The following is a 26,906-nucleotide window of genomic DNA, read 5'->3' as shown; positions in this document are numbered from 1 at the left end:
AACTGTTTGCAGTTATAAGCCAGTTCTAACCACTGCCAAACTTCCAGTGCTGCTTAAAAATACTCAAGAGAACAGAGCCACAATATTTATGTCTGCCGACAAGCACATAGTCATCTTTGGTCTCGAGTTTAAATACTGATATTATAAAGTTCTTCAGAATGTATGTTCTGTGAAAAGGAGAATTCTAAAAGTGTTATCTAAAACTGCCGAAGAGCTAGAGGTCTTCAGAAAGTTATAGAAAGAATGAGTGCGAACAACTGATACAAATCAAAAATGGTGCAGCAGACCAAAGAACAGAGAGGCCGGAGGAAGACGATCACCTCCTTCCAGTTACCGGGAGGGGGAGAATGTGTGTCCACACGCCTAGGGGTGCTTGCTTTTGGAATTTCCCCAGAGATGATGAAATATTAGGGACCAGACATACTTAGAAAGGTGGCCTTTTCAGAGACCAGTATAGATGTCAGGGTGGTGGTTGCTGTGGTTTTTAAACAACAAATGAAAGCAGACTACTGACAAGAAAGAATAGAAAAACCAGAAGAAAAGCCATCCTTCAAAATACAGTTATGGGAAGCTGCTGTCCATAGCTAGGCACCCTGAAACCATAATCCATCCTTGAAAATATCCCTCTCCCTCTCTCTCTCTCTCTCTCTCTCTCTCTCTCTCTCTCTCACACACACACACACACACACTCAAAATTAGTGATTCATAAAGGACAAAATTAACTGTTATTCAAAAGTAGGCAAGTTGTTATTATGTTTTCTTAAATTTTCCCCTATTTAAATAGTGGATTACATTTAAATACAGAGTTCTTTAATATTTTTGCTTATTGTGAGCTTTAGTTTTGGCAAAGAAGGTAAATTGGAAGAGTAGGGTTTATACTCTTTGGTTCCATTTACTTGGTATTCTCCCAGCAGCAGCTTATTTGGGTTCTACACTTTGTCATCTTATTGTTCTCCACATCAGGTTTGTTTTTCTGTTTTTTATTTTTGTTTTTTTTTTTTCCAGGAGGAAATGAATCCCCAATAGATGTGTATATCCAAAACAGTATTTTTAAAGTGTTAATAGATATTAGGTCTTACCAGGATTATACTGATCTTCTCTAGGTATTGCAACAAATTGCCATAAATTCCAAGGCGTTAAAAAAAAACAACAGAAATTTAAGAACCTACAGTTCTGGAGATTAAAAGTTTGACCCCGGGTCTCGGTGGGCTAAAACCAAAGTGTCAGCAGGACTGCATTCCTTCTGGAAGCTCTAGGAAAGAATGCATGTCTTTGCCTCTTCCAGCTTCTAGAGCTTTGCCTGCGTTCCTTGGCTCATGGCTCACGTCTTCCATCTTCAAAGCTGGAGCAAATCCTTCTTTGTGTCTCTCTACACTAATAAACAATAACTAGATCTTCCTCTGACTCTCTTCTTGTGCCTCTTTCTATTTTTAAGGACTCTTGTGATTACATTGGGCCTACCCCTGGATAATTCACGATAATCTCCCCATCTGAAGACCACTTGATTAAGAACCTTAATTCTACCTGCAGCTTTAATCCTCTTTTGTTATGTGTATTTGTCTGCTCTGGCTGCCGTAACAAAATACCACAGACTGGGTGGCTTAAACCAGAGAAATTCACAGTTCTGGAAGTTTAAGGCCAGAAGTCCAAGATCAAGGTGCCAGCAGGATTAGTGTCTGATGAGACTTCTCTTCTTGGGTTACAGACACCTGCCTACTCACCACATCTTCATATGACCTGTCCTCCACATGCACAAGCAAAGAGGGTGCTCTGCTGTCTCTTCCTTTTCTAAGGACACCATTCCCATGGGACTAGGGCTGTAACCTGTGACCTCATTTAACCCTCTTTACCTCCTCAAAGGCCCTATCTCCAATATGGTCACACTGACAGTTAGGGCTTACTCAAGAAAACTGGTCCTCTACTCACAATACTTCTGACACCAAAATTACGGGGTTTGTCCTCATCAACAACCAGTTCTTCAACTCTCCAGACACCAGCGAGGTGTCCTACAGTTTAATTCAATTCTGACACTAGCTACTGGAGTTTGTGCAGATTGCATTGAGTAAGGGCTTGGCCCACAAGACTGCTCCCACTTCAGACACCAGCCACAAGTCCCAGGTTGTTACCTGTACTTCTCTCCAACCCGCTATAACTTGGGAATTCCCACCATCCCCTCCATAGTTTCAGTAATTTGCTGTAAAGGCTCACGGAATTCAGGGCAACACTTCATTTAAGTTTATCAGTTTATGATGAGGATATTATAAAAGCTACACATGATCAGCAAGATGAAAAGGCACATAGGGTGAGGTCTAGAAGGGACCCTAGCACAGGGTCCTATGGAGTTAGGGTACATCAACCTCCTTGCCAAATGGATGCATTCACCAACTCATCAGCTCTCTGCACCCAAAAGTTTAGATATTTTGATGGAGGCTTTGTCCAATGTAGGCATGATATTTTACTAACACTCTCTCCAGCCCCTCTCCCCCCCTCTGAAGCAGGGGGTAGGGCTTTCGTTCATACCTAGGTCTTGCCAGTGACCAGCCCTTAGGGTGACACTATGGGGGGGGGAGCAGTCATCTCCTTAGCATACAAAAAGATGTTCTTATTACTGTGGAGATTCCAAGAGTCTTAGAAGCTCTTTTGTCAGAAACTGGAGACTAAAACCAAATATATAGTTCTTATCATATCACAATATCACAAGTTTCAACATGGTAGAGGAGATGCAATTCAGTCCCTAACATTATGTCGTCTCATAAACCTGCAGGCGCTCAGAATTAGGACACGGACGTGTTTGGTGGAGCCATTCATCTTCCTGCCACAGGGCTGTACTTTGAGTTGCAGCCCCACCATGGTGATATGCACCTGAGGTCAAATGAGGGAGCAAAGGTGGGATTGATCACAGGGAGTGCCAGGAAGAAGGAGGACACTGTGCGGGACCGGGGCTCTTTGGCCTTTTGCCCCAAAGTGATTGTAGTTAATACTTGGGCCACTTTCAAACAGGATTAGCTTTCCTTTCTCGTTGGCACTGGCTCAGGGGCAGATCAATGCCAGCACTTAGAGGAGAAGGTGGAAGTGGCAGGGGTGTTGGACCCTCTAAACCTTGGGGCTGTCACAGTTGCAACACTGTGATGACTTGTGGGTACCCAGAAGTAACACTGTGAAATGGTGTGTGCTGAGCAGATCCTGGGGAAGGGTCTGGGTCAAGCACTCTGTGCTGGGTTTTAAAATGCACACCTCCAAATAGCTTGATGCATGAAAAAGACAAGAAATGAGCGGAGCATACTATCTGATACAAAGAAGCGTGCCTCTGAAAAGTCCAAATTCCCAGGGCAGGCAAACTTCATTCACTTATGCATACTCCTCTTTTTTTGGTCATCATGGTCACTGGGTTAATTAGGCCCATTACTCATCATTTGCATGTCAGGACATACAGGGATGTGGCCATCTTGATAAAAGGCCTTACTGTTCTCAAGAAGAAATGATTAGCTCAGGGAGTAAGAAATTTGCAGATTCCAAGCCTCAAAGGATCCTAAGCATGAAAGGATCCTAAGAATGAAGATCTGCAGCTTCTCCTTGTCTTCTCTATGAGACTGTCCCTTACTGCTGGCCAAGAAGAATTATCTACCATTCTCATATCACTCAAAAGATCCAACTATGAAAGTCTGAAAGAAATGAGATCATGGCAACAAGGAAATACTTTTTTGTGCTTCTCCCATGCCACTGAAAACACATGTATATGAATGTTTTATTAGAGGACAAATAAGTACACCAAACTGATACAAAAAGCATTTTATGCTCTTCATGTTATATTGTTTCATAAAGAAAAAAGAAAACTAAACACTTAAACATTAACTAAGATCAGTCTTGGCCATATCCTGAACAAAACGTCCATGTGTCAGGACAAGAATTGAAGCAGTGCAAACTGGAATACAGAAAGGTCTGTCGGACCACCAAAACTTTCCTATGCCCATGGCAGACAGTGCTAGTCAATCACCACCAAAACTTTCCCATGCCCATGGCAGACAGTACTAGTCGATCACCACCAAAACTTTCCTATGCCCATGGCAGACAGTGCTAGTCAATCATAGCATTATTTCCTATGAACCTGGAGAAACTTCAGAGTCCCAGGGCAAGATTCTAGGTAGCCACTATCCAGAATTCAAGGTTGGCCTTAAGAAATGATACTTCTTTGCTTTTCTGGCATATAACATTTCTAATTTTGCCCTCTGTAGCACCATCTTCCTCACTTCCTCCAAACATACATAGACCTTACTCTCAACAGCAAATATTTGTGGGGGACCTGCTGTGGGCCAAGCACTATTTAAGGGAATAGGAAATACAGAGGCAGTAAGAACTAGCATGATCTCCACTCTAATGTAAGTTATGCTTAATGAAGGTGACAGACAATATGCAGCCATTAAATACATAAATGAGATAATTCCAGATACTGGTAAGTGCTTTAGCGAGAATAAGACAGGGTAATATGACGGAGAGGGACTAGGAATGGGGGCAAGGGAGTAGGGTAGTCAGGGAAGGGCAATCTAAGCAGGCAGAGTCAACTCTAATGAGTGGTATGATGAGTCAAGCACCACACAAAGAAGGGAGAAGTATTTCAGCAGAGGGAGCAGGAAGTACAAAGGTCCTGTGGCAGGAATAAGACTGAGATATTCAGGGAACCCAGGGAGAAGAGAGGTGTGGCTGGAGTATACTGAGCCGGGGAGAATGGAATCGAATGAAGCCAGAAAGAGACCAGATCTTGGAAGGCTTCAAAGAAATGTCAAGGAAATTGCCCATTTTACTAGTTTGGTGAAGGGGGCATTGGAGAGGTTAAGGAGAAGGTGGCTGAATCAGATTTCCTTTAAATCTTGCTCAATCCACCTGTGCTAATCATCTTTCCATCCACCCATGTTCACTGCCATCCTCTGGGAGTGGATGTGCATCCTCCACACCATTTCTTCACACGGGCTTCTTCCTTAGCTGTTTGATAAACACACTCCATTTCCTTCACTCTCTTGCAAACTTTTGTACATCTCTCTCTCTCTCTTTGACCCTCTCCAAGCACTTAAAAACAAAAAACAGACCAAAAAACGACTCAAGAATTTATACTGAGGTCCTGTTTTGCCCCAACTTCTATTGTAGTCCCTGGGGATAGCTTGGTAAGCAAGAAAGACAGTCCTGGCCCTCATGGAACATAAAGGCCAGCAGTCAAACCAGTCCTAACAGGGACACAGCAGGTCTGTGATAGTGGCCTTGGGGTTATTACAGAGACCACTGCAGGAGCAGCTCCGCCAGGCTCAGGAGGCACAGGAGGGCAGAGGAAGCGTGGGTACCTGACACCTAAAGATGGTAGGAATTAGCCAGGCCAAGAAGAGAAGGAGAACCACATTCCAGGTGGTGGAAACTGGGAGAGAGAGCACAGCAAGCGGTAGGAGCAGAAATGGTCCAGGGAAGGGTCTGTGAGGCTCAGGAAGTGGGCTTCCTCTCCTTATTTAAGTGCTCTGCTCACAGGGTCCATAGCCATCTCCTTTTGGTTTCTTTTTTCCTTCCTTTATACATATTGTTTTTAAACAATGTTTTAAGTTTTTAAACGTATTAAAATGTAAATGCTCATTGTGAAAATGGATTTTAAAAAAATCTAAAAATTAAAATGAGTTCCCTATAGGATGGATGAACAACAAGGTCCTACAGTATAGCACAGGGGACCATATTCAATATCGTGTGATAAACCATAATGGAAAAGAATGTTTTACAAATTATAAAATTAGTTCCCTGCTAACACACGGGTCTAGGTCCCTCTCATAGCTTTTCCTGTGCCGTCCCTCTGCTTCTGCCCCTTTTGGAGGAGAGGACCTTCAGTTTTGTGTTTCCTATTTTATTTTTGGAGGGGGGGAGTGTTTTGCTTAATATTTCAATGTGAACATTTTGTCTGTGAAAACACAAATGTATCCTAAGGTGTTAAGCAATACTCTGTTGATGGACACAAGGTTTTTTTTTTCCCCTAAGTTTGTGCTGCTAGATATAATTATGATTATCCCTGTACCTAAATCTTTGTTTACATCATGGATTATTCTGAGACATAGTTCTGGAAGTAGAACTGTCAGGTAAAAAGCAAGTGAGATTTTCTAAAGCTCTTCCTGCAGGTCGCCAAATTGCCCTTCAGAAAGGTTCTGCTAATTACAGACCAGCAGCAGTAAATGAGTGTTTTGTGCCACCCCATACCTTGCTAGCATGGAGGATTGTTGTTTTATTAATTGGTGATACTTCATGGGTTAAAAAAAAAACAAAAAACAAAAACAAAACCACACAACTCATTGCTTTAATTTACAGTTTGATTTACAATTTTAAATGCCTTTTTTGATTGATTTACATTTCTCACATAAAATCTTCAAACATGCCATGTGTCCATTTCTTTCACAAATTTATCAGGATGTTTTCCTTAGTGATTTTAAAAGTCCTTAATAGAGTCATTAAACCGCATCTGTGAACTTAGGATTTTATAGGCAAATAGTCCTCTCACCTTTGTCACTAAAAGCCTTTGACTCGGTTGTAATGGGTGCATAGTCATATTTTAAAATACATTTATTTTCAATCTATGCTACTGCTCTGGTTCTAAAAATAACCACACACGGGGTACCTTCAGAAACCTGCGTGGTCTCTTACGCCCACCTCACCTCACTGCCTCAACAGACCCCAGGGTCTGCGACCACTATTGCTCCTATCCAACACGCCTTCCCTCAGTTCTCTCCGGCAGTGAGGGGACCACTGTCTCCTGAAGTCTCGCCATTTCCACTTGGCTCCCCTCCCAGTGTTTCTCCACAGGAAACCAGCACGACTGTTTAAAAAACTGCTTTAAATGCTTCAGTGGCTTCGTGGTGCAATCGGAACAAATTCCCAACTCCTCAGTGGTCCATGCAGCCTTCTCCATGGGCTCACCTTGCTTTCTTCTCATCTCCTTCCCTTTGTTGCCCAGATTCCAGGCTCAAAGCTGCCTGCCCTGCCCTGGGCTTCAGAGGTGCCCTCATCCTTTGGATGCCATCGTGGGGAGAAGGGCAGGGTGGCTGGTGTTACTCTGCTGACCTCCTGGTCCAGTATTCTTTCTCACCACATCTAGCTACTTCCTCCTGGTGGCACGTCTCACAATTTATAGCTGACATTTGCCTGATTATCTGGTTAACTTCCACCCCCGTGACTAAACTGGCATCTCCAGATGAGAGAGGTGATGGGTTTGCAGGGAACGCCCAGGGGGTAGGATGGAGGGAAGCAGGGAGAAACATTCCACGGTCCCCCCTCACCTCAGGTCCACCCACCTTCTAGTCTGCAACACTTCCTTCCAGACGCTAAGAAATGATGGCCAGTGTGAGCTTTTTAGCTGGGGCCACCTTGCCCAAGCTCACGTAAAGAAGGGCTTTTGTGAAGGAAGTAATATCTGGTCTGGGCTGGGGCCCGTAGGAAGCAGCACAGATTAGGAAAGGCACCCTTGTCAGAGAAAAGAGAAGGGGGAGAATCATTGCCTTTTGGTTACAGTTATTAGTGGCTGTGAGCTGAGAATGTGGTTTCTTTGAGGAAACCACAAGACAAATGGCTTCACCTTTCCAAAAGAATTATCCTGCATGTCCTTACTCTGCAAAAACCCCAGTCTACCCCCTTGCAGTATGCCAAAAATCTCATATATGAGTTGCTTAATAAATATTGGATCACCAGATGAATGAATGATATATGACATGCCTTAATTAGAGCAGTTCTCTTCCAGAATGCCCTTTTGCTCTCTACCAGTCAGAATTCCATCAAGACCTGGCCAGAGACCAACTCCTTGAAGCTTTTCTAATCCAGCAGCAACACAAATACTCTATCCTTGCTCAGAATTTTGTCTTTTATTGTTCTCAGATTGTTTAATGTTTTCTGCCTATTCTTGTCTTCCCAATTAATATAAAGTCCTGAAGGCCAGGGACCTATCTCCTCCTTTTTGGGGGGGGGGCGGGTAGGGTGGGGAGGGGGTTTGTTTTGGTGTGTTCAGATGCCTTGTAGGGTAAATGTTTAATTTCTATGGAAAGAAGGAGGGAGGGAAACCTAACCAAGAGGAGAGCTGTCTTTGGGGCAAAATCTGGCTTAGCTGATCTCTACAATCCCCTTTTCCCATCTTTTTTTTTTTTTTTTCCTTTTTTAATAAATGTTTAAATGTAAAATTTCTTGAAAAAATTTAATTGAATTAATAAATGAGATTTGACTCAAAGGCTTCAAATTTCAGCAAGAGATAAATAGCTTACTAGTACTTCATAATACCTCTGTAAACAAAGGCGCAGATTTCCTCCCTTCTCTTTTCTCCAACAAATCAGATACTATAATTCCTTTCGCCACACTGTAGCAAATCAGACATAGCAACAGCTTTTTATGCACAAAGAAACACCACACTTATTTCCACCTTAATACTTCTGCATCCTAAAAGGCCCTCCAATTTATCCTCTTTTCAAATCTCCATTTCTGCTCTCTTGTCTCATTGGCCATCTCTTGCGAACACATTCCATTGGTCTTTCTTCATCTACTCTGACCCTTCTCAGTACATGCTGCTAGACAGCCAGCAAGAGCCCATTTACTCGTGGCATCTTCCTCCTTAAAATCCCGTGGTTGCTTGCACATAGGATAAAGACCAAAGTCTCTAACAGCACCTACACGGCTTGGCACCATAGGTGGAGGTCTGAGAACCCATCAGCCCCCCAGCTTCGTGTCACACCAAATTGTCTTATTCCCGTGGTTCTTGCAAGCTCCAGCCACAAGGACCTTTCTTTAATCACTCACACACACCTTTCTTCCTTAGCTCAGCATTTCTGCCCATGCTCTCCTTCCTCAGCTCAAAAGCTCTTTTGTTCACTAGGAAAGCCATTCTTGATCCACACAAGACAACACAAGCTCCCCCTTCCATTAGCCACACACTCAGCACCACCTGCTTTCCTTCATAGCACTTATTACATTTGCAATTATTTGTTTATATAATTACTTGTATAAATGCCTTGCCTTCCCAACCACTCCCAAAACTGTCAGGACAGGAACTATGTCTGTTTTGTCCACCAATCTGTATCATTAGTCCTTAAGTAATATTAGGCATTTAATAAATATTTGACAAATGAATGCCATCTGTGATAGATGTTAATAAGGTGGATGTCTAGGGATTTTCTTGTTTTGTGTTTTAAATTTAAGCCTACTCAGGTCAAAATTCGAGTGAAGTGAATTCTAGGAAAAGGGGAAATTAGGTTGGGTATTCCTCTTCAGACAAAAGGATGACAAATTAGCCCAAACTTAGCCACTTCTTTCCTATAAATCTACGTAAATTGCTTAGACACTAATCACATCCCCCCCTTGGTCCCCAAAACAACTGAAAGCCATTCAATAAGCTCTTATTTAAATGAACTGAGCCTGCTTATGGGTTTTGGTTTTGCAAATAACACACTTCATTTTTACGAGTAAAGAAATAGTCTATTTAAAACTCTTCAAACTTAGAAGGGGAAATAATTTGGGATAAAAAGCAAGGAAAGACACAGTATTTTTGTTTGTAAAATTGGTTTATTTACAATTTGGTATTATTAAATTGTATTTGGAATGCTGATTTTTAAATATTTCCCTGGCAGGCATTCTATGTTTTCTTAAATATGGAGGCAAAAAGAGAGGAAACCTGAGTAAGTTTAAGAGATTTACCTTCCGCTACAGTCAGTAAAATTTAAATTTTGATCCCTGAGAAGAGTCAAAAAATATTTTTATACATTCAAATGTAAAAAGCACGTTTCCAGAACAAAAAATAAAGACTAAAGCTACCATTCTTAATCTCTCCACATATGGCAATATGAGACGTCCTTCTTTCTTAAATTAACTGAGGGGCATGTACACAATGCATTCTAGTTATTAGATGCAGCTAAAGAGACTAAGATGCTCCAGTCCTCAGTTTTTTTTTTTTTTTTTTATGTGTGTGTGTTTTGGTCTCATAGTTTCTCACCTTAAAAAAAAAAAAAAATCCTGGAAACTGATACGCAATTAATTCAAATAGAAATATCCACTGCTAGCTCAAATTTTCTCCCCTTTCTAAATCTTTGGTTGTGATGCACAATTAGGGATTTTCCTTTACTGCCTAAGACCAAAGTTCTTTATCGGATCACAACCCGAGGCCCAAGCAGTTTTTGCAAAGTCACTTTGGAGCGAGTCACTTCAGTTGCCCCGAATGTGAAATGAGGGTAATTATACCTCACAGGGATGTATAAGGCTGAACTGATGTTCATACAACACTGAGATCTGGGAGGCTTTTTTCTTAAGGAGCAAGGCTGTGGAACACATGTGAGGTATTACATAGCCTGCTGCTCCTTATTATAGATGACTAGTTAATACTCCTGAAATGAAAACTTTCCTTGGAGGAATGAATATTAATTCATTAGTTTGCTCATTAAACGTCCTTAAGAAGCAAAGGAACAGCAGTTATGTCCCCTCCTCCCATATATATGAGATGTAGCACAGATATTAAAGATGTGACCACAGCAAAATGCTAAGTCAAAATCAAACCGAATCAACCAAATCCTTTGCAAGAGGTAATTTTCTTCTGTACATGTAACACAAAGACAAGTCATTTTTCATCTTTGGATGGTGTTCAGTATCTCTAATGACAACTGTTTATTTGCTTAATGGCCCAAAGGAAACACAGTGTAATTCAAACTTTTTAAAAACAATGAAACACAGTCACAAATACCCTTTCCTCCAATCTCAATGCTCTCTTCCCAAAGCAAAAACTAATCAAACTAATTTCCCTTTCTCTAAAAGACCACTGCCAGTGCTAGCTAGGACCATCCTCCGGTGCTAGTTTGAAGGCAACTGCCTGGTGCCTTTCCAAAAGGGAAAAAGTTATAGAAACGCAAATAGAATAGAGCAGCTATCAATTTAAGAAAGAATTTTGAAAAGATCTGGTGGTAAGAGAATGACTGGGAGCTGTAATCTGTTCTAAGCCAGAGCTGAACAATCTATTTTAAATTTAAATTGCTGCTTTAACATCAACTTTCATTTTTATTCATAATGCACATCTCTTAAAAATTTAAACCTAAATAGATGGGGTTTCTCGGTTGCTATATTTTCACTGGGTAAGAACTCTGAGAAGTAACTGTGTTAGTCTCTAGCCTAGGCTATGATGAGACCAAGTCCGGGATTGGGAACTCCGGCGGTATGCCCTTGTTTTAGCAAATCCCACTTCTGCTGCAGGAAGCCACACTAAGTAATTCTTTGGCTGTTAGTGGCAGGAGGGGTGTAAATAAAAATGTGAGGTAGTTCTTTCCACAAGAGGGAAATATTTGTCTACATAATACCCCTGCAATGTCTGACAAATTACCAGAGCATCTGCTCGCTGTCATCTGTGAGTAAACTCTTAGCTTGGTATTAACTGAACTTGACAAATCATGAGCCAGTTGCAGTTCACAGGCCTTATTTTCTGATCCAGTCATGACAAAAGGATCCGTTAAAACTCCCAAAAATGTGAACCAAAGAGCCCACCAAGTACAATGGCAAAAGCATAACCATTAAAAAGCATATGGGGGAGTCAGGAAAAGCACATGAGAATAATTTACCAGATCTTGTGTACCAGAAAAGAATGAAGGCTGGGGGGCAGGGAGGGGATAATTTAGACTCTGCTCCCCCACAGCTTAACTAGCAACCTGAAAGTTAAAAAACAAACAAACAAAAAAAACAACCCTCCCCCTCCCCAATTTCTAGCAAGATACTAGATCTACATGACAGAGAACATAGCAGGGGCTCTATAAAGGAAAATTAACACTGAAATACTAAAAGTAAAAGAACAGAATATGAGAAAAGCAAGAGTTACCAAGTAAAACTTGTCTTACTTGGAATTGGTACATTTATATGGTACAAATTAAAAAAAAAAATCAGTGATTGCTGAAAAATACTTGTATGCTAAACTCTCTCCAGGCTACCAGACCAAGAGTAATACCAGAAATAGATCAGGAGTAAAATTATAGTTAGAAAAGGGGAGAAAAGTAAGGTAGGACATTAAAATTTTATTCTGAAATTATCTCTGGCCACGACAATAAAATTTAACAAATATTCACTGAACAGTCTTACTCCTGTCATCAGCTGTACAATACATACAGTATCATAGAACTGGCCACTGGGATTAAAATCCACTAGAACATTATTTCATGTTAAGTGGCGACAGCAGCATCTCACAGAAATTTTTACATACATATATACACAGTCCACATTCAACCATTTTCACATATTTTCAGTACACACAGTTGCAGCATATTACAGTCACGTGTCTAAGTTGTTGCTCGATAAAAACCCAAGCCACTGCCTAGACATAACTGTAGCAGTTGAGCTGAGTATAATTACAATTTTAATCTATGTCCATAGCAGAGAGATGTACAAGCCCCTAAGAAACAAAGAGTTCACAAATACTTTTTTTTTTTTAATGCTACCACAGCATTATGTTGGGCAATATTAAAACCTGTACCAACCAATCAATTGTTTTTTTTTAAAAAGTCTTCTGCTTACCAGAATATTCTTGATGAAAAAAATTACAAAAATGAATGCTCTTCAAAATAATTCACACTTTGAAGATTCCAATATGGCCCAATGCTACTGATGCCTAAAGTGTCTCCTAACATTCTGATGGAGTCCTTCCACATGACTCCAAACCACCCATTAAGTTTAAAAGTGGCTTAAGTGCCTTGCACCCAAATAGTAAAAATCCCTGGCCATCCTTACTAGAGCCAGGCACATAGAAAAGGAATGCACTTTGGTTCATACCAAATGCCCTGGGATTAATCACACTATAAAATTAAATGGTCTGAGGTAAATTTTTACAAATACAGTTGATTTTTGTCTAGTGTCATTCGCCTAACAACAACAACAAAAAATATATCATTTAAAAAATCAGTCTGATGTTAAGATACAACAGAGACCATCTTTAACCCCTTACACCTAAGAAGTCCCTGTGTAACTAACCAGTGGTTACCTTTCTCCGTGCCTGACGATGATTCACGCCTTATGGTTTCTATTAAGGCCTGTGAGTAACTGGATGTTTAAGACAGATAGATGGATCTTTGCAGAGGTGGGTTCCGGCCTTACTGTCTAGTATTCAAAGAGTTAAAGAGGTCAAAAAATGCAAGCCCTACAACATGGCGTTCAGAACAAAAGGCACATTGTCAACACTAAGGGCACAATTTCTCCTCTACTGTTCGTCTACACTGCCTTGCATCACTGTGGTTTCACTCTTGTGGCAATACACTGAAGTGGTAATGCACGCTCTGGGGGTGCAAGAAACGGAGCCAGATGAGACCGCGACCAAAGACAAGACGACACTGTGCTATTCCTAAATCTGAAAACGGCTCAGACATCCCTAGACAATGGTAACCTGTGAGACCAAGGATGGTTTCCAAGTCAACTCCGAGTAGCCTATCAGAGCCCTTCATTCGTTTGTTTGAAAATCACGATGCAGTATTTTTTTTTTTTGACATTATAATGAAGCTAGCATTTTTTAAAAAGCAGCTCTAGTACTAAACACTGAACATGGTGGCTCTGGTGAATAAGGTAAATGTTACTGTATTTAGGGGGTGCGGTGTCAGGGGAAGCCCCGTAGCGCTTACACAGTATAGTTTGGCTTAAAAGTTTCCGGTTACATTTGTGAATAAAGACAGTCACAAATGCACTGTTGGCATCTAAAGAACCAGTTTTATGTGGTGGGAGAGGAGACAAGCAGTATTAGTCCATTTATAAATTTTCACATGTATAATCATTTTATAGGGAAATTCATATTAATGGTAGGCTCAGGTTCACATACTTAAAACCCAAAAGTGAAAATCTTGAGAGTACATACGGAAGAGGAGCATTGCAAGGGGAAAACAGCCTTTCTGTTTTTGCTTATATTTTAACGACTTAAAGACACGAACCCTCATTAAAGAGGCTTGTGGTTTTACAAAGCCACCACACCAAGTCTTACGCTTCTTATGCCTTTAAGCCAAAATTGGAATAGTTAATACACAATCTTTAAGCTCTATAAGCCACTGATTGGGAGCATCATCACATGAGCATCATTTAAAATGCAACTTACTAATGTATTATTGCACTTCCACAAATTACACAGAAATGTGTACAACAGGCTAAAGAATTTGGGGAAAGAAGCTATAATTTCTACAAGTATAAATTAATTTATCGGTGACGCCCTTAAATAGTAAAGCAAATACCAACATCACTATCTTATTAATAAGCTAATCTTATTACTGTGTTTTTTGGCAAATATCTGTAGTATTTCCTGAGCATTTTTCTCCACCATCAACTGACAAAACCTCAAGATAAGTCAAGTCTTTTGCTCAAAACTACTTTTTGACTTTTTTTTTTCAAAGTAAGAGAAACTGTAGGATTAATATTAAAAGAACTTAACCGGAAACTTTCTTGGCCTCACTGGGGACCATGCTTTAAGTACTTGTAAATCAATTTACAGGCAATACAATAATATCTGTGCATATAAAAGAGTAATTGATCCTAATTTATACTACCCCAAACCTATTGTCCAAACAGGCAAAAATCTTTCTATATTAAATTGCACACACTAAAAAAATTTTTTCCACGTGCCTTGAAATTGATATATATCACTGCTCATACATTAGTGATAAAATACTGAAATTTTCACTGTGAAAAGAATATAGTATTCGGAGGAGAAACTATTCTTTTACCTCACTCGCAGTTACTTTTCCAGGTAAAGTGTCATTCCCACAAAAACAATCAGTGCAATCCAAATGAAAGTAAAATAAAACAGAGGAATGCAACTTCTGTGGTTCTTCTAATGATGCAAAGAATAAGTCAAATCATTTAACTTGAGACTCGACTCTTCCTCCTGTGAATTTGTTAAAATCAGCCTTGCTGAACAAGCACAGTGATTTCTGTCCATGAAGAGGATCTTCAACCCTCTTTTTCTTTTAAAGAGTTGATGCTTTCCCAGGCTAAGAGAACCTTACGGTGGCACCTGAAAAAATGTAAACTCACTCTAATCTGCTAAACCTCTTTGGAACTATGGAAATCCCCATCTTAAGTAGCTAGGCTGTCCTTTCGGAAATTCAAATATACAACGATGGTCATAATCTCAGCTGAAATGTCTTTCTTCTGTATTAACAGTCTGGGATGTATATTGAAAGGAAGAAAAAACTTAAATGCAAGCAACAGATGTGGGGTGTAAGAGGAACAGCAGGAAGAAAAGCAAAGAGAAGGGAGGAACAGTTCGTGAAATGCATTTCTAAATTTAGGTGCACAACCAATTCTGTTAAACAAGGCTTCTTTGCAAAAGAGCTCACTGGTCACATTAGAGAATTTAGAGGAACACACATTTCCATTTTTCCACTGGGTAGGCCTGGCCGGCCTTTAGAAGGGCTGAATGCTAACTGGGCATTTCAACTTTGGGGATTTTATGTTTTTGTCTTTGAGCACTAGTTGAGGGGGTGGGGTGGGGGAAACCTCTTAAGGTGCAGTTTTTCTTAGAATATCATTTTTGTCCTGACCATTCCCCTCCCACCATCACTCCCACCAGGGCGACTTGGGGAGAATGGAAGCAGGACAGGCTACACCTGTGCATGAACCTGGAGTGTGGATGGGGGGGACGACTCTGGAAGCAATCACCCTGGGGAGAAGAGACTATGAACCATGAAAACATAGTGAATGTCTTTGACACCAATCTGCGGATGCGCGGCAGTCATGACATAATCAATGGCCTGCCACTGATGTTTATTACTCTGCCACACTAAATACAGTAAGGCTCATCGTACTTTTAGAACACAAAAACAGCTCCAGAAAGTATAAAAACTTAAAGCATTGTCCCCATGTATTTTATAAAAACAAAACAAACATCTTTCTTACATTAAAATAAGTGCTGAAAAGATACAAATGAGTCGAGTTATTGAGCAAATAAAAACAGGTCTGAGCTACTCCTTTTCAACCCAGTAAGGCTCAGCAATGTCGTATCTTTCAGAATTACCAGCAATGGGCGGGGGTGGGGGGGACGGGACTCAGCTCAGCTAACAAGTTTTGGCAACACTGTCCTCTGCTGAATATTCCCGTTGGCATCTGTCATCTGTGCCAAATTAGTCCTCAGTTTGGAAGCTGAGCTGGAAGGTGGAGGTAACTTGGAAATGGATGTGATAGCACCAGTGCTCTCGGTGATCCTTTTCACTGACGTCTTCTCCCCCGTCGGAGGCTTTGGCAGCCGCCTCCTCAGCCAAGGGTGCCGCAAAGCCTGGCCAGGGGTCATGCGAACCGCAGGATCCCACTCTAAACACTGTTTTAAGAAGTCAAGGAAAAGGGGGTCGTCACACCCCTTCAGTGCATTCCCCCACTCTCTGCTCTCTGGTGGGCCCCGCAGTTTCCCCCTCCGGGAACGGCCTCCGTTGAGAACCACGGAGCCGTCCGAGAGAGTCGTGACAGTGCAGTAACGGGGATAACCCTTGGAGCTCACAAAATTTTTGGCTCGTTTGGAGGCATCCAGCAGTTTCTGGGAGGGCATGCCCAGCAGTTCAATCATACAGGCCAGCTGGTCCCCTTCGTCCTCCCCAGGCAAGAGGGGGTAACCAGTGAGGAGCTCCGCGAGGATGCAGCCCAGGCTCCACATGTCAATGGGCATGCCGTACCTGGCGCCCAGGATCACTTCCGGGGCCCGGTAAAAACGGGACTGGATGTACGTGTAGACCCGCTGATGCTCGTAACAACTGGAGCCGAAATCAATCACTTTAATCCCACTTCTACCCTGCTGCTTCAATAAAATGTTCTCAGGCTTCAGGTCACAGTGAATGATCCTGTTTTTGTGCAGAGCGTCCAGGCACTGCAGGATGGAGTGGGCAAACTTGCGAACCAAAGGCAGGCTGAAGCCCTGGAACTTGTTCTTCTTGATGAGCTCGTAGAGGTTCATGCTCAGCAGCTCGAACGTCATGCAGATGTGGTTGCGGAAGGTGAAGTTCTCCAGCATGTGGATGACGTTCATGGTGTTGTCCTTGTCCTGCTTGCGCAGGTGCTCCAGGATGCGGATCTCCTCGGCCGCCTGCCGGTGGAAGCGCTTCTCGTTCCGCACCATCTTCAGAGCCACGTGCTGGTGGACTTTGTGGTCGTAGGCCTTGACCACCTGCCCGAAGCTCCCCTTCCCAATGACCTTGAGGACCTCGTACCTGTAGGCCACGTGATCGTGGGGCACCTGCACGTAGGATCCCTGGTCATCATCGTAGCCACCGTTGTTGGGCCCGCCTGTCATGCCCTGGCGCTTCTTTGCATTTGGACCCAAGAAATATATCTCAGGGTAGCTGAAAATCTCATGGTGTTCAAAGCTGGTTAGTTTTTGCATGTATTGCTTCATTGCTTGCTCGGGTGTCATGGGAGTGGCTTTCACCTTCCCCATGCCTTCCAGAGACTTCAGAGAGGTGGAGCTCCCCTGCCGTCTGTGGATGCTCTCCAGCTGCCGCTCCGGCACCACGGGCAACCCCGTTTTGCCCACTGTTGTAAGCCCATTTGGTTGTGTCGTGAGCACTGTCCGCTTGTTGCTGTTATCCTCAAACAGCTGCTGAACCTGGATCTGTCCGTGGCTGTGGCTGCCGACGTGTAGGTGATCATTCATTGTGTGCTTACTGCCGCCAATCTGGAATTCGGAAAGGAAACATCAATTGGAGGGAAGACGTCTGTCTGTTCAAAAGGGACATTTTACATGCGGGCCCCTGCCCCCACCTTGACCAACTCCGGTTTGCTGTGTATTTACAGCCAGGATCAGGTTTCTTAAACGGAAAGAGTTGTGCACACAGGAGGGACCTTGTGAACATCCCGACAGGGAGAGAGGACGGGATGCTGACAGCCACAGGCGAAAGAAAAGAAGGAGCGGTCAGAGGCTAGGGTGGGCTATGAAAGGAGGGATCCAGAAAGAACAACCCCACAAATGCTACTCCTAACAAAGAGTTCCCTGTGCATGTTTTCAGAGTCCTTAGAGTAAGCTCTTGGTAGGCAGAGACCACGTTTTGGTTCATCGTTCTTTACCTAACCTTTAGCACAGGGCCTGGCGTATCACAGACCTTCCCCTCCACCCATCCTAGGTGTCAAGATGAAAGGGAACACAGAAAAGCACCCACCGGTCAGCCCCGCCCCCAGAATGTAACATTTTTCACGTTTCACTTGGTAGCTTCTTTATTCCCGTGTGGGCAGAGACCAGGTCAGTCTTGTTTACTACTCTTTCTCCAGCTTTTAGCTCTATTCTGAGAACAGTACTGTCTTGATTCTGGCTCCTCCCCCCTACTTGGAAATCCAACTAAATTACACCTAGCAAAGGGCATGATCCAGAAGCAAAGAAAAGTCTGCGTGTAGGCTAGAAAGATTCCCGTGGAGATATGCACTGCAGTATCTTGTAAACCCAAACCTATTTTTAAGTTTCTGGGCTTCACTGACTGGGATGTCCATTTAAGGCCATTCAGCCCAACACACCGCCCGCCACCCTCTGTGCTTTCCTTTGGTCAATGGCTTGGCTCTCTGCAAGACATGTATTTCTCCAGGCTGCTGGGAGACTCAGCTTTCCAACAAGGAATACAAAGTAGCGACTTCTATTTCAGGCACACATGCCATCCCAGAACATTCCTGTCTGAACAAAAGGATGGTGTAAGCCAGGCAGCCCCAGCCTTCTGACTGAGAAGCTACTTGGCATTTCTTTCTGAGGCCAGGGGTAGAAGAGGCATTTCTTTCTGAGGCCAGGATCCCCTCCCTCCCCGTTAGGACTTCTTGCCAGCCTCAGACACTCACTCACCAGTCTTAAAAGCACCGCCCTAGGTGATTTTTATACCAAATCCTAAAGATGAACATTTCATTCATTCAGCCAGTATAAGCTGAGGTCTGGCCATACACATGGCAGAGTCCCTGCCCTTTAGGAGCGTACGATCAACTAGCTGAAGTCCTCTGCCATCCAGAATTTTTTCCGTTATCTCCTCCTAAATCCTCCCTCTTGGACTTTACATGTATCACTAAAAGTGTAGAAGTGCCCTATGTAATATCACAATTCAAAAAAAGGTGTGAGATGACACAGATTACAAAATGAAATTCCTAGTCGCTTCTTTTTTGTTTGTTTTTGTTTTGTTTGCTTTTGTCTTTTTGCCTTTTCCTAGGGCCGCACCTGCGGCATATGGACGTTCCCAGGCTAGGACTCTAATCGGAGCTGTAGCCTCCAGCCTACACCACAGCCACAGCAATGCAGGACCTGAGCCACGTCCTCGACCTACACAACAGCTCACGGCAACACCGGATCCTTAACCCACTGAGCGAGTCCAGGGATCGAACCCACAACCTCATGGTTCCTAGTCGGATTCGTTAACCACTGAGCCATGATGGGAACTCCCCTAGTGCTTTTTACTAGCAGACCAAGACCTTCAAGTTTCCTTTAACGGATGCACAGCACACACACGGACTATCTGAGCAATGAGCTTTCTCTCTGCATTCTTCTAAAACAAAATAGACTGTAACACAGGACTCACACCTGTCTGAAGTGTGATTTCACAGACTGAGGGATTTAATTTCTCAGATTTCTGGAAGATTTCCAGTTGAACCCTTTTATAAAGCTTATAGATGATATTGCATGCTAAGTGAACTCGTCTTCTGTCAGGGCTGCTGGACAGGTTATTTTATCCTCATTCTATGCCAAAGGCAGAGCAGTTCATCAAAATGAATTAGGAAAGCCTTGGGTATACACAAAAGTAGTACAGGCTTGTCCACATCTTTTTGTTCCCAAGCCTCACTCTCTGTACTTTCTCTTCTTCCCCGTTACAGTCTTTCAAGCACCAGGGAATAAAAGGCCCTGACATTAGAAATCTCTGTCTCCTAGAGAACCATTCTCTTCAGGGCAGCACAGAGAGATTTCAGAAGAAAAACCAATGTTACCGGTATACATGCTACAAAAGCATGAGGCTTCACCGGGGACAAAATTAACCTTAGGGTTCTGGGAACTCCTAAACAGAGAGCAAAGTAAAACGTTCTGAGCTTGAGAAATGCACTGTGGTTTTTGCAATAGCAATTTGAACGTTCTGCATAATTTAAAATACCATCACAAAAGCTGAATGACTAGAACTAAAGAGAGTTTGCCAATTAACTGGATGGCCCTGTCTCTCCAACTACCTTCTCTTGTCTCTTCCACAGGGTTCCAGGCTCAACTCCCTTGTAACTCTCCCCAGTTGACTGCAGCCACAGCCAGGACTCCCACAACCCCCTAGAAGCTGATGTCCTTCACAGCCACACCTTTAGCTCAGACCTGCCCAATCCTGTCTCCTGAGCTTCAGATCCCCTCTCCATCCAACTACAGATCAGCTGCCTTTCCCACAAGCAGTTCACACTCCACTCATGCTTTTGCTACCAAAACTGTTTCCTCTCCTAATCCTCAATTTCTAGTCAACTAAAGGCTTCCCCTCCATATAAGGCACTCAGTCTATCTCCGTGTCTGCCAACCTTCCTAAGTCTGAATTGAGCCCTGTCATTTCTATCTACCCCACACCCCTCCAGCCACACTGTCTCACCTCACACTCCAGCTGTCGCTCACTGGAACAAGGAAAGCAGCCTCCTAACACAGCCCCTGGCTACTAAGTCTAGAATTCCTCAAATCTCTTCTCTCCATGGTACTTCTGGAGGTACCACTGAAAATTACCACTCTGACGCTGCTGTTGCTTTTTTGCTTAAGGCCCACACAGGCACCCTATTTCTATAGATAACACAAGAACTTATAGGCAAGAACATGCGGTCCTAAATGAAGAGCCAATATGACCTGAGTCCTTCCAGTTCATCTACCACTGTCATAGTCGCTCTGAGAGAGAATAAGCAGCCGGATTCACCAAGACCCATGGAGACATCGCGTTCTTTTTCACTCCTAAGCTTTTGGTAAGGCCATGTTTCATAATGGTTAGGTGTCCAGGGATGTTCAATGAGACATGCAGGAAATGAATCTCAGCTCCACCTCTTACTTGACCTTGGGCAATTTACTTGATTTCTCTGAACCTCAGTGTTCTTAGCTGTAAAAAGAAGGCAACAAAGCTACCTCATTAGGGCCATTAGGAGGATTAAATAAGGTAAAATGCATCAAGTGCTTAGTATAATACTGAGTAAAGGAGCGCTAGGATTACTGTCCTTTCTCAATGCTGCTTAGAATCTCCTCCTAACCAGGGCTACACGGTAAACTCCTACTCACCCTTCAATGCCCAGTTCAACTTTCACCTCCTCTGTAAAACGGGCCCTTTCCTTCCAAGGTGCTTATAGAGCACTGATAGGGTAAAACATTTATGTCTTTTTACACACTGTTTTCACACCTGAGGTACCCATCTGGCTGTGAGCAATTCCAGGGTGGGGTCACCTCTTATCTTGTTAAGTCCCTATTGACATAAGCCCAAACATACAGTAAGTACTTGGTTGATATCTGCTGAATGGAAGAACACATGTCAGCAACTCCTTATTGACTCTCACCTGAGTTATTCTTGAGAACTACCTTTGTACCTTCCTAAGAAAACATGAAGTTAACATCCAGGGAATGGAGACGTGTCCCTGGTGACCCAAGTCACAAGATACTGGGCCTGCAGTGCATCAGCAGAGACTTGCAGGCATTACGATACTAATATTTGCCTGTTAAAGAGTACCTATTGAAGAATGGATCAACTAAACATCTAAAAGTGACATGTAGAGGCATTAAAACTTTCCAGTTGTTAAGAAGATTGATTTGAGAGACCCCAGTCAAGGAGGATTTTGTGTCTCAAACACTGTACAGGATTCTACAGTCACAATCCAGCTTGGAAGTGCAACGAACTCATCTCAAAAAGGGGAGAGTAAACCCCTAAAAAAAACCCCAAACATTTCCAGAGTACATACACCAGGACTACACCATAAACTCAAGGATGTTTAAAACCTCTCACTCACTTTTTCTTCCTTGGCAAAGTCTACCTAGCATAGCGCCTGTCCAATTTTAAAATACACACTGAATGAATGTAATTGTTAGGTACCCAAAATGTATGGGTGAAAGTAGAAAGACCAACAAAAGCCCTCTTTGAGCATGAAATATCTTAGCATTAGAAATTATGTAAGAACAATAGTCCAGCCAACTTGGTAGTTTCAAACTCTTCCAATAATAAAAGGGAAAACAGCAGATATTTCACTGTGCTAACATTCCTGGGTGTTTTAAAACATCTCTGAAGTCATCTTAGAAACACTGTATATTGTTCTGGGAAGAGAATTTGAGTCCCAAAAGATTGGAATTTTTGCTCCTCCTCAAACACACTGACCGTCTGTGTGGCCTGAGTCAACTGTCTACTTTTTCTTCTACCAAACATTACTATTTTTAAGATGGGACTATTTATCCTTTTTTAACTCCCATTATTTTATAAAGGTAAAACAGGTTAACTGGACAGTGCTTTAAATATTAAAACAATTATGAAAGTGATACAATACTGATATTTTAGAATTTGAAAAAAAAAAACACATTAATACACCGTTAAAAGGAAAAAAACTAATAGGAATCAAAACAGCTAGCAGGTACACTTAAGGACAGCGATTAAAAAAAAAAAAAAAAAAAAAAAAAAAAAAAAAAAAAAAGACTAACTATACAATATATCCAGAGAGACAGCGAACAAAAAGGCAATGCACTAGATAAATTCCAAAGTTTACAATCCTTACAGCCATACATTTATCCACCTACTACATCATTTACAAGGGAAAATATGGGCAAACGCTTGTGACAAGACTCTTTCCCTCTCCTTAAAGTCCTTTCCCCCTACTCATTCTAAAATAGCTCTTCCTAGTTGTAACTGCTGTGGAATTAAAAACTAAAAACTTATGAACACCTGAAAGACATGGGGATATGAAATCTGCAAAGATTCTTGCATGTATAACAAAACTAATACAACTTCCTAGAATGAGCAACATAAAGCAGTATGTTAAAGCTGGACTCAGGAGGTCCTGGACTTTGGTTCCATCCTTGATAGGAACTGGCTGAGGAATCTTGACCAAACCAGTTCACTTGTCCAACTCCTTCCTCATCCGTACAGTGAAGGAGCAAAACGAGATAAACCCTGTGCTCCTTTTACTTGCCTGTTTCAGGAAGTCTGCAAGGTTGTGCAAATAAAATCAAACCTAAACAACAACCAAAACCCAAATTCACACTTTCACACCCAAGCCTCTAATGATGGACAGCGCACTAAAGTTTAGGTTAAGTTTACACACAGGTAAATCGGGTAGATAACCACAGCAGAATACAAACATCATTATTAGGAGTCCTGAGAAGCACCCACGAATCATTTCTGATCCACCACAGGCTCTTCCTCTAGTAGACATCTTTCGTTGTCTGTCATCTCATTACATATTTCAGTTGTAAGAGTCTCTGATTGTAAGCAGAGGCCCCCTGCCCCCACCACCCAGCCTCTTAAAAAAACTGGAATCCAGATGCCAACCAAGAAGTATTTCTTTCCCAGGTCACACCAAGTCATGTGATGATTACATACCCACATGGAAAAAAACTGGATGTTATATTTTCCAAATTGTCAGATGACTCCAAGCCAAACAAAGTGAAACACCTAAAATCCAATGGCAATTCCTCAACTAAAACGTCACTGTGACAAGTGACAAGCACATTCAACTCTTAAGAGAATCAACAGCCTACTGACAGATTCTCTTCCATCAACCACAGCCCAGCAGATTGTTTAACTTCTGTGCAGTGAATTCTTAGCCCCTGGGTCTAGATGTGTCAGAAGAGACAGAAAGAAAAAACTGTAGCAAAACATTTTCCTGTGGAGCTGTACACAGATGTCCAGGTCTAAGAGAAAATAGTCCACTCTAGCCATCCTCTCACAAATTGTCCCCCAGATAAACAAGTTTCCCCAAAACTCATGACCCTCAGGGCTGCTCCCCTGTAGGCTAGAAACAGCCTTTTCTACACGAACTTAACTTTCACTTGGCCAGCAAAGCCATATCCCTAGCAAGCATCCCTTATACAGAACCACCTTAGGAGATTCCTCTGCAAGATGCAGTTGTAAATAAGACCTTGGAAACCATCACCTCCTCCAGCGCACACCTCTGCTAAGCTGTCAGCCACCATCCAAGGGCATCTCTGGGAGCTGAGGACAGATACATACATGCCAGAAGTCAAGTCCGGCTTGCAGACCTCTGCAGCCACCAGTCCCACGCAGAGCTCTCCCCTCCCTCCCGGCTGGGCCTTCTGAGGGTCCACAGCACCAGTCAGATGCCCTGCCCTTCCCACCTCCCTCTGAGGCGAAGCCGGCCCTTTCCTTTTGAACAATATCCAACTGCAGAATCCTACGGGGATGGCTTGTTGTTTTGACTGCTGCCGTGGCTCGTATTTTTGTCAATGTTAATTATAATTTCTGCTGTGCTCAAACCTGTAGCACTCATAAAACATGCTTCCACACGCGGGGGACAATTGGCAGTGCTCCCTGCTGGCTGGAGCCAGGCCTCCTAGGCTCTTTGGGGATCGATTTTCCGGGCAGGACGGCCTGGCTGTCCCCTAACACATATGCTTCTATAAATACCCACTACCCAACGTGGTGGCGGTGGTGGTGGGGGGGTGTTTACCGGGTCAGGAAAAGGAGCGCTGGGAAGCAGGGACGGAAAAAAAAGGGAGAAGAGAGAAGGAAAGCAGTTAGGAGGAAGTGCCGAGGAAAAGAAGGGCAGGGGTGGGCGGGCTTCGGAGGGGAAGTGAGGGGCCCACGCCACGAATCTTCCTTTGTGGCTGCAGCTTTGGGCTCGCCCAAGTTCCAGAGGGCGGCGTCCCGGAGACGCCACTGGCCAGGGGCGTGGAGACACTCGCATTTCGACCTCTATATCCTCTCCCGGCCGCAGGATCCCCCAAGTCCGAGGGTTCGTGCCCCGGACCCCTCCCGCCCCGTCTCCTCGCGCTGCCCGCGGGCTGGATCTCACCGTGTGGGCTGCGGCGGCAGCGTTGCTGGCCCGGAGAGGCGGCAGGGCGATGGGGGAGGGCGGGCCGGTCCCCACTCCGCTCCGGGGGGCCCCTGCACCGAGCCCCGGGGAAGCCTGAAGCTGACGAACGGCGCTGTCCCCTCCTCGGCCTGGCAGCCACGCGCGGGAGGAGACAAAAGAGGGTCAAGGGGAAGAAAGTCACCCGGACCCCGTGGCCCCGCCCCACCCCTCTGGGCTGCGGAGCCCGCTCTCCCCCGGGCAGAGCCGGGACAGTAAACGCGGGCGGTCGGGGAGCGTTGGCAGGCCGGGGACGCGGATCCCCGGCGCGCCCCCGCGGGCGGGGCTCAGGCTGCTGCAAAGTTAAGTCGGGCCCCCGCGCGCAGGCGAGTTCGTGACCCCTCAGGGGAGCCCGGCAGGGGCGAGGCCGGCGGCACACGTTGCTGGCAGCTGCAGGCGGGGACAGGGGCTGCACCGCCAGCCTGGGCGCCGCCACCGCCTCGCCGAGCCCCGGGTGGGGGAGGCCCCGGACGGCCCCTGCCGGCCCGCTCGGGGGAGCCTCGGGGGCCCGCGTGCAACAATGAGCCCAGCCGAGGCGAGGGCGCGCCGTCCGCCCCAGGATCCCTGCAGCCGCCCCGCCGCGGCGCAGACTTTGTTCGAGGTCCCGTTGGCAGCAGGCTCCCGCGCCACGAGGGCCGGCCCGGGGGCCGGCTGGGGCCACGGGGGCGGGAGCCCAGGGCGGCGCGGGGCCCGGGCCTCCTTACCGGTCGGGTAGGCGGCGGGAGCGGCGGCCGAAGGTTTCCTGGTTAACATGGCCGCTGGAGAGGAAAATGCATCTCAGGGCTGCCGTCTCCGCCGCCGCCCGTCCTGCTGCTACTTCTCGCGGCCGCCACCGCCGCCGCCTCCCGGTCGCCCTTCTCGCAGATCTCCGGCGCCTCCTCGCCGCCTCGCGTCAGCTACAGCCAGACACACACAGTCCACTGCATCCCCTCCGCCCGGGCCCGCCGCCGCGAGCCCTCCACTCTCCTCGCCGCCGCCGCCGTCCTCCTCTTCCTCGGGCGGCCGCAGCACCCCCCGGCCCGTGCACATGCCTCGCCCTCCCCGGCGCGCCGCGGGCCTCCCCGATTCCCTCACATAGGGCGCGGGGGAGCGGGCTGCGCCGCCTCGGCCGACTCGCTCGGGAGCCTCCTCCCGGGCCGCGCACGCGCGCCCCCGCGCACACTCGCCAGGCGCCCGCGCGCCGCGCGGCCGGGGAGGGCAGCCCCGCCCCCGCTCCCTCCGCTGCCAAGCAGGCCCCGCCCCCGGACTCCCCCCAGCCGCGCCACACACTCTCGCGCACACCCCTCCCCCACCCAGCCACCCACCGGAGTCCCTCCCTGCCACCCAATCATCTGCATAGCCACCCCTCCACGCGCTGGAAAACTCTGCCGCCTCCACTTGCTCGCCCTCAGCTTCCCTCCGGCCATCTGCACCTCTCCCTTCGGCTCCCCAGCTAACAACCTACTCCCCTCCCCTCCCTACTCCTCCTCGGCCTCGCCCGCCCCGGCTGCACCCCGCCTTCCCTACAGCGCAACCTACCGCTGCTTCCCTCCCACCGAAATCGCTGCAGAGACCCTGCCCTCCCCTTCCGAGAGCGCCCCCAAACACATGCATTTTCAGCTTTCCTAACTTAAAAGGCCGCTCACAAACAATACTGCCCCCCCACCCCCGCCTTCCCGGTCCCAGTGGCTTAACCACCCCCTTCCCACAAGTCATCATGTAAATAACTTAATTGTGCGAGGGTCACCTCGGTAAGGTAAACCCAGCCCGATGGAGGGCCTTGCCTTAGCCTGGTGACCCCGAAAGTGGGCCGAGGAGAGGGCTGCACCTCCCACCTCCACCTCTACCACACACACTCCCTCCCCGATTTACTGACACCGAGTGACCGCTCTCCAGTCGCTAGGACAAGGGGAGGTTGAGAGGCGCGTGTG

General features: G+C 45.2%; 1 protein-coding gene across 7 annotated transcripts; it reads right to left on the bottom strand.

Annotated features, from left to right (window-relative positions):
- Positions 1–12,015: 12,015 nt before the first annotated feature.
- DYRK2 (dual specificity tyrosine phosphorylation regulated kinase 2) lies at positions 12,016–26,438 on the bottom strand. 7 transcript variants are annotated; one of them, XM_084956310.1, is made up of 4 exons: positions 26,301–26,438; positions 25,701–25,892; positions 24,940–25,088; positions 12,016–17,647 (listed from the first exon to the last, which is right to left on the bottom strand). In XM_084956310.1, exons 2-4 carry the CDS (start codon positions 25,747–25,749, stop codon positions 16,040–16,042), a joined length of 1,806 nt encoding a protein of 601 aa, XP_084812436.1. In that variant the 5' UTR covers positions 25,750–25,892; positions 26,301–26,438; the 3' UTR covers positions 12,016–16,039. The 7 variants fall into 7 exon arrangements, with proteins under 7 accessions (XP_084812436.1, XP_084812435.1, XP_084812434.1 ...); XM_084956309.1 differs by having other exon boundaries at positions 26,320–26,438; XM_084956308.1 differs by having other exon boundaries at positions 26,340–26,438.
- Between the last annotated feature and the right edge of the window lie 468 nt (positions 26,439–26,906).

This window comes from Sus scrofa, chromosome 5 (genome assembly GCF_054392235.1).
Source record: "Sus scrofa isolate SSC_HxYL_T2T_F1_AM1 chromosome 5, Sscrofa_HxYL_maternal_Yorkshire_Landrace_v2.0, whole genome shotgun sequence".
NCBI lineage: Eukaryota > Metazoa > Chordata > Mammalia > Artiodactyla > Suidae > Sus > Sus scrofa.
The sequence above is the reverse complement of the archived record's forward strand: the minus strand, read 5'-3'. Positions and strand labels throughout refer to the sequence as shown.

Bases quoted from the DNA above. Each gene is read 5' to 3' on its own strand.
- DYRK2 (XM_084956310.1), bottom strand. From the start codon at position 25,749: ATGTTAACCAGGAAACCTTCGGCCGCCGCTCCCGCCGCCTACCCGACC. The intron at 25,089-25,700 runs GTAAGGAGGCCC...CGTGGCTGCCAG, and splicing joins TCCCGCCGCCTACCCGACCG to GCCGAGGAGGGGACAGCGCC. The intron at 17,648-24,939 runs GTGAGATCCAGC...TCCGAATTCCAG, and splicing joins CTGCCGCCGCAGCCCACACG to ATTGGCGGCAGTAAGCACAC.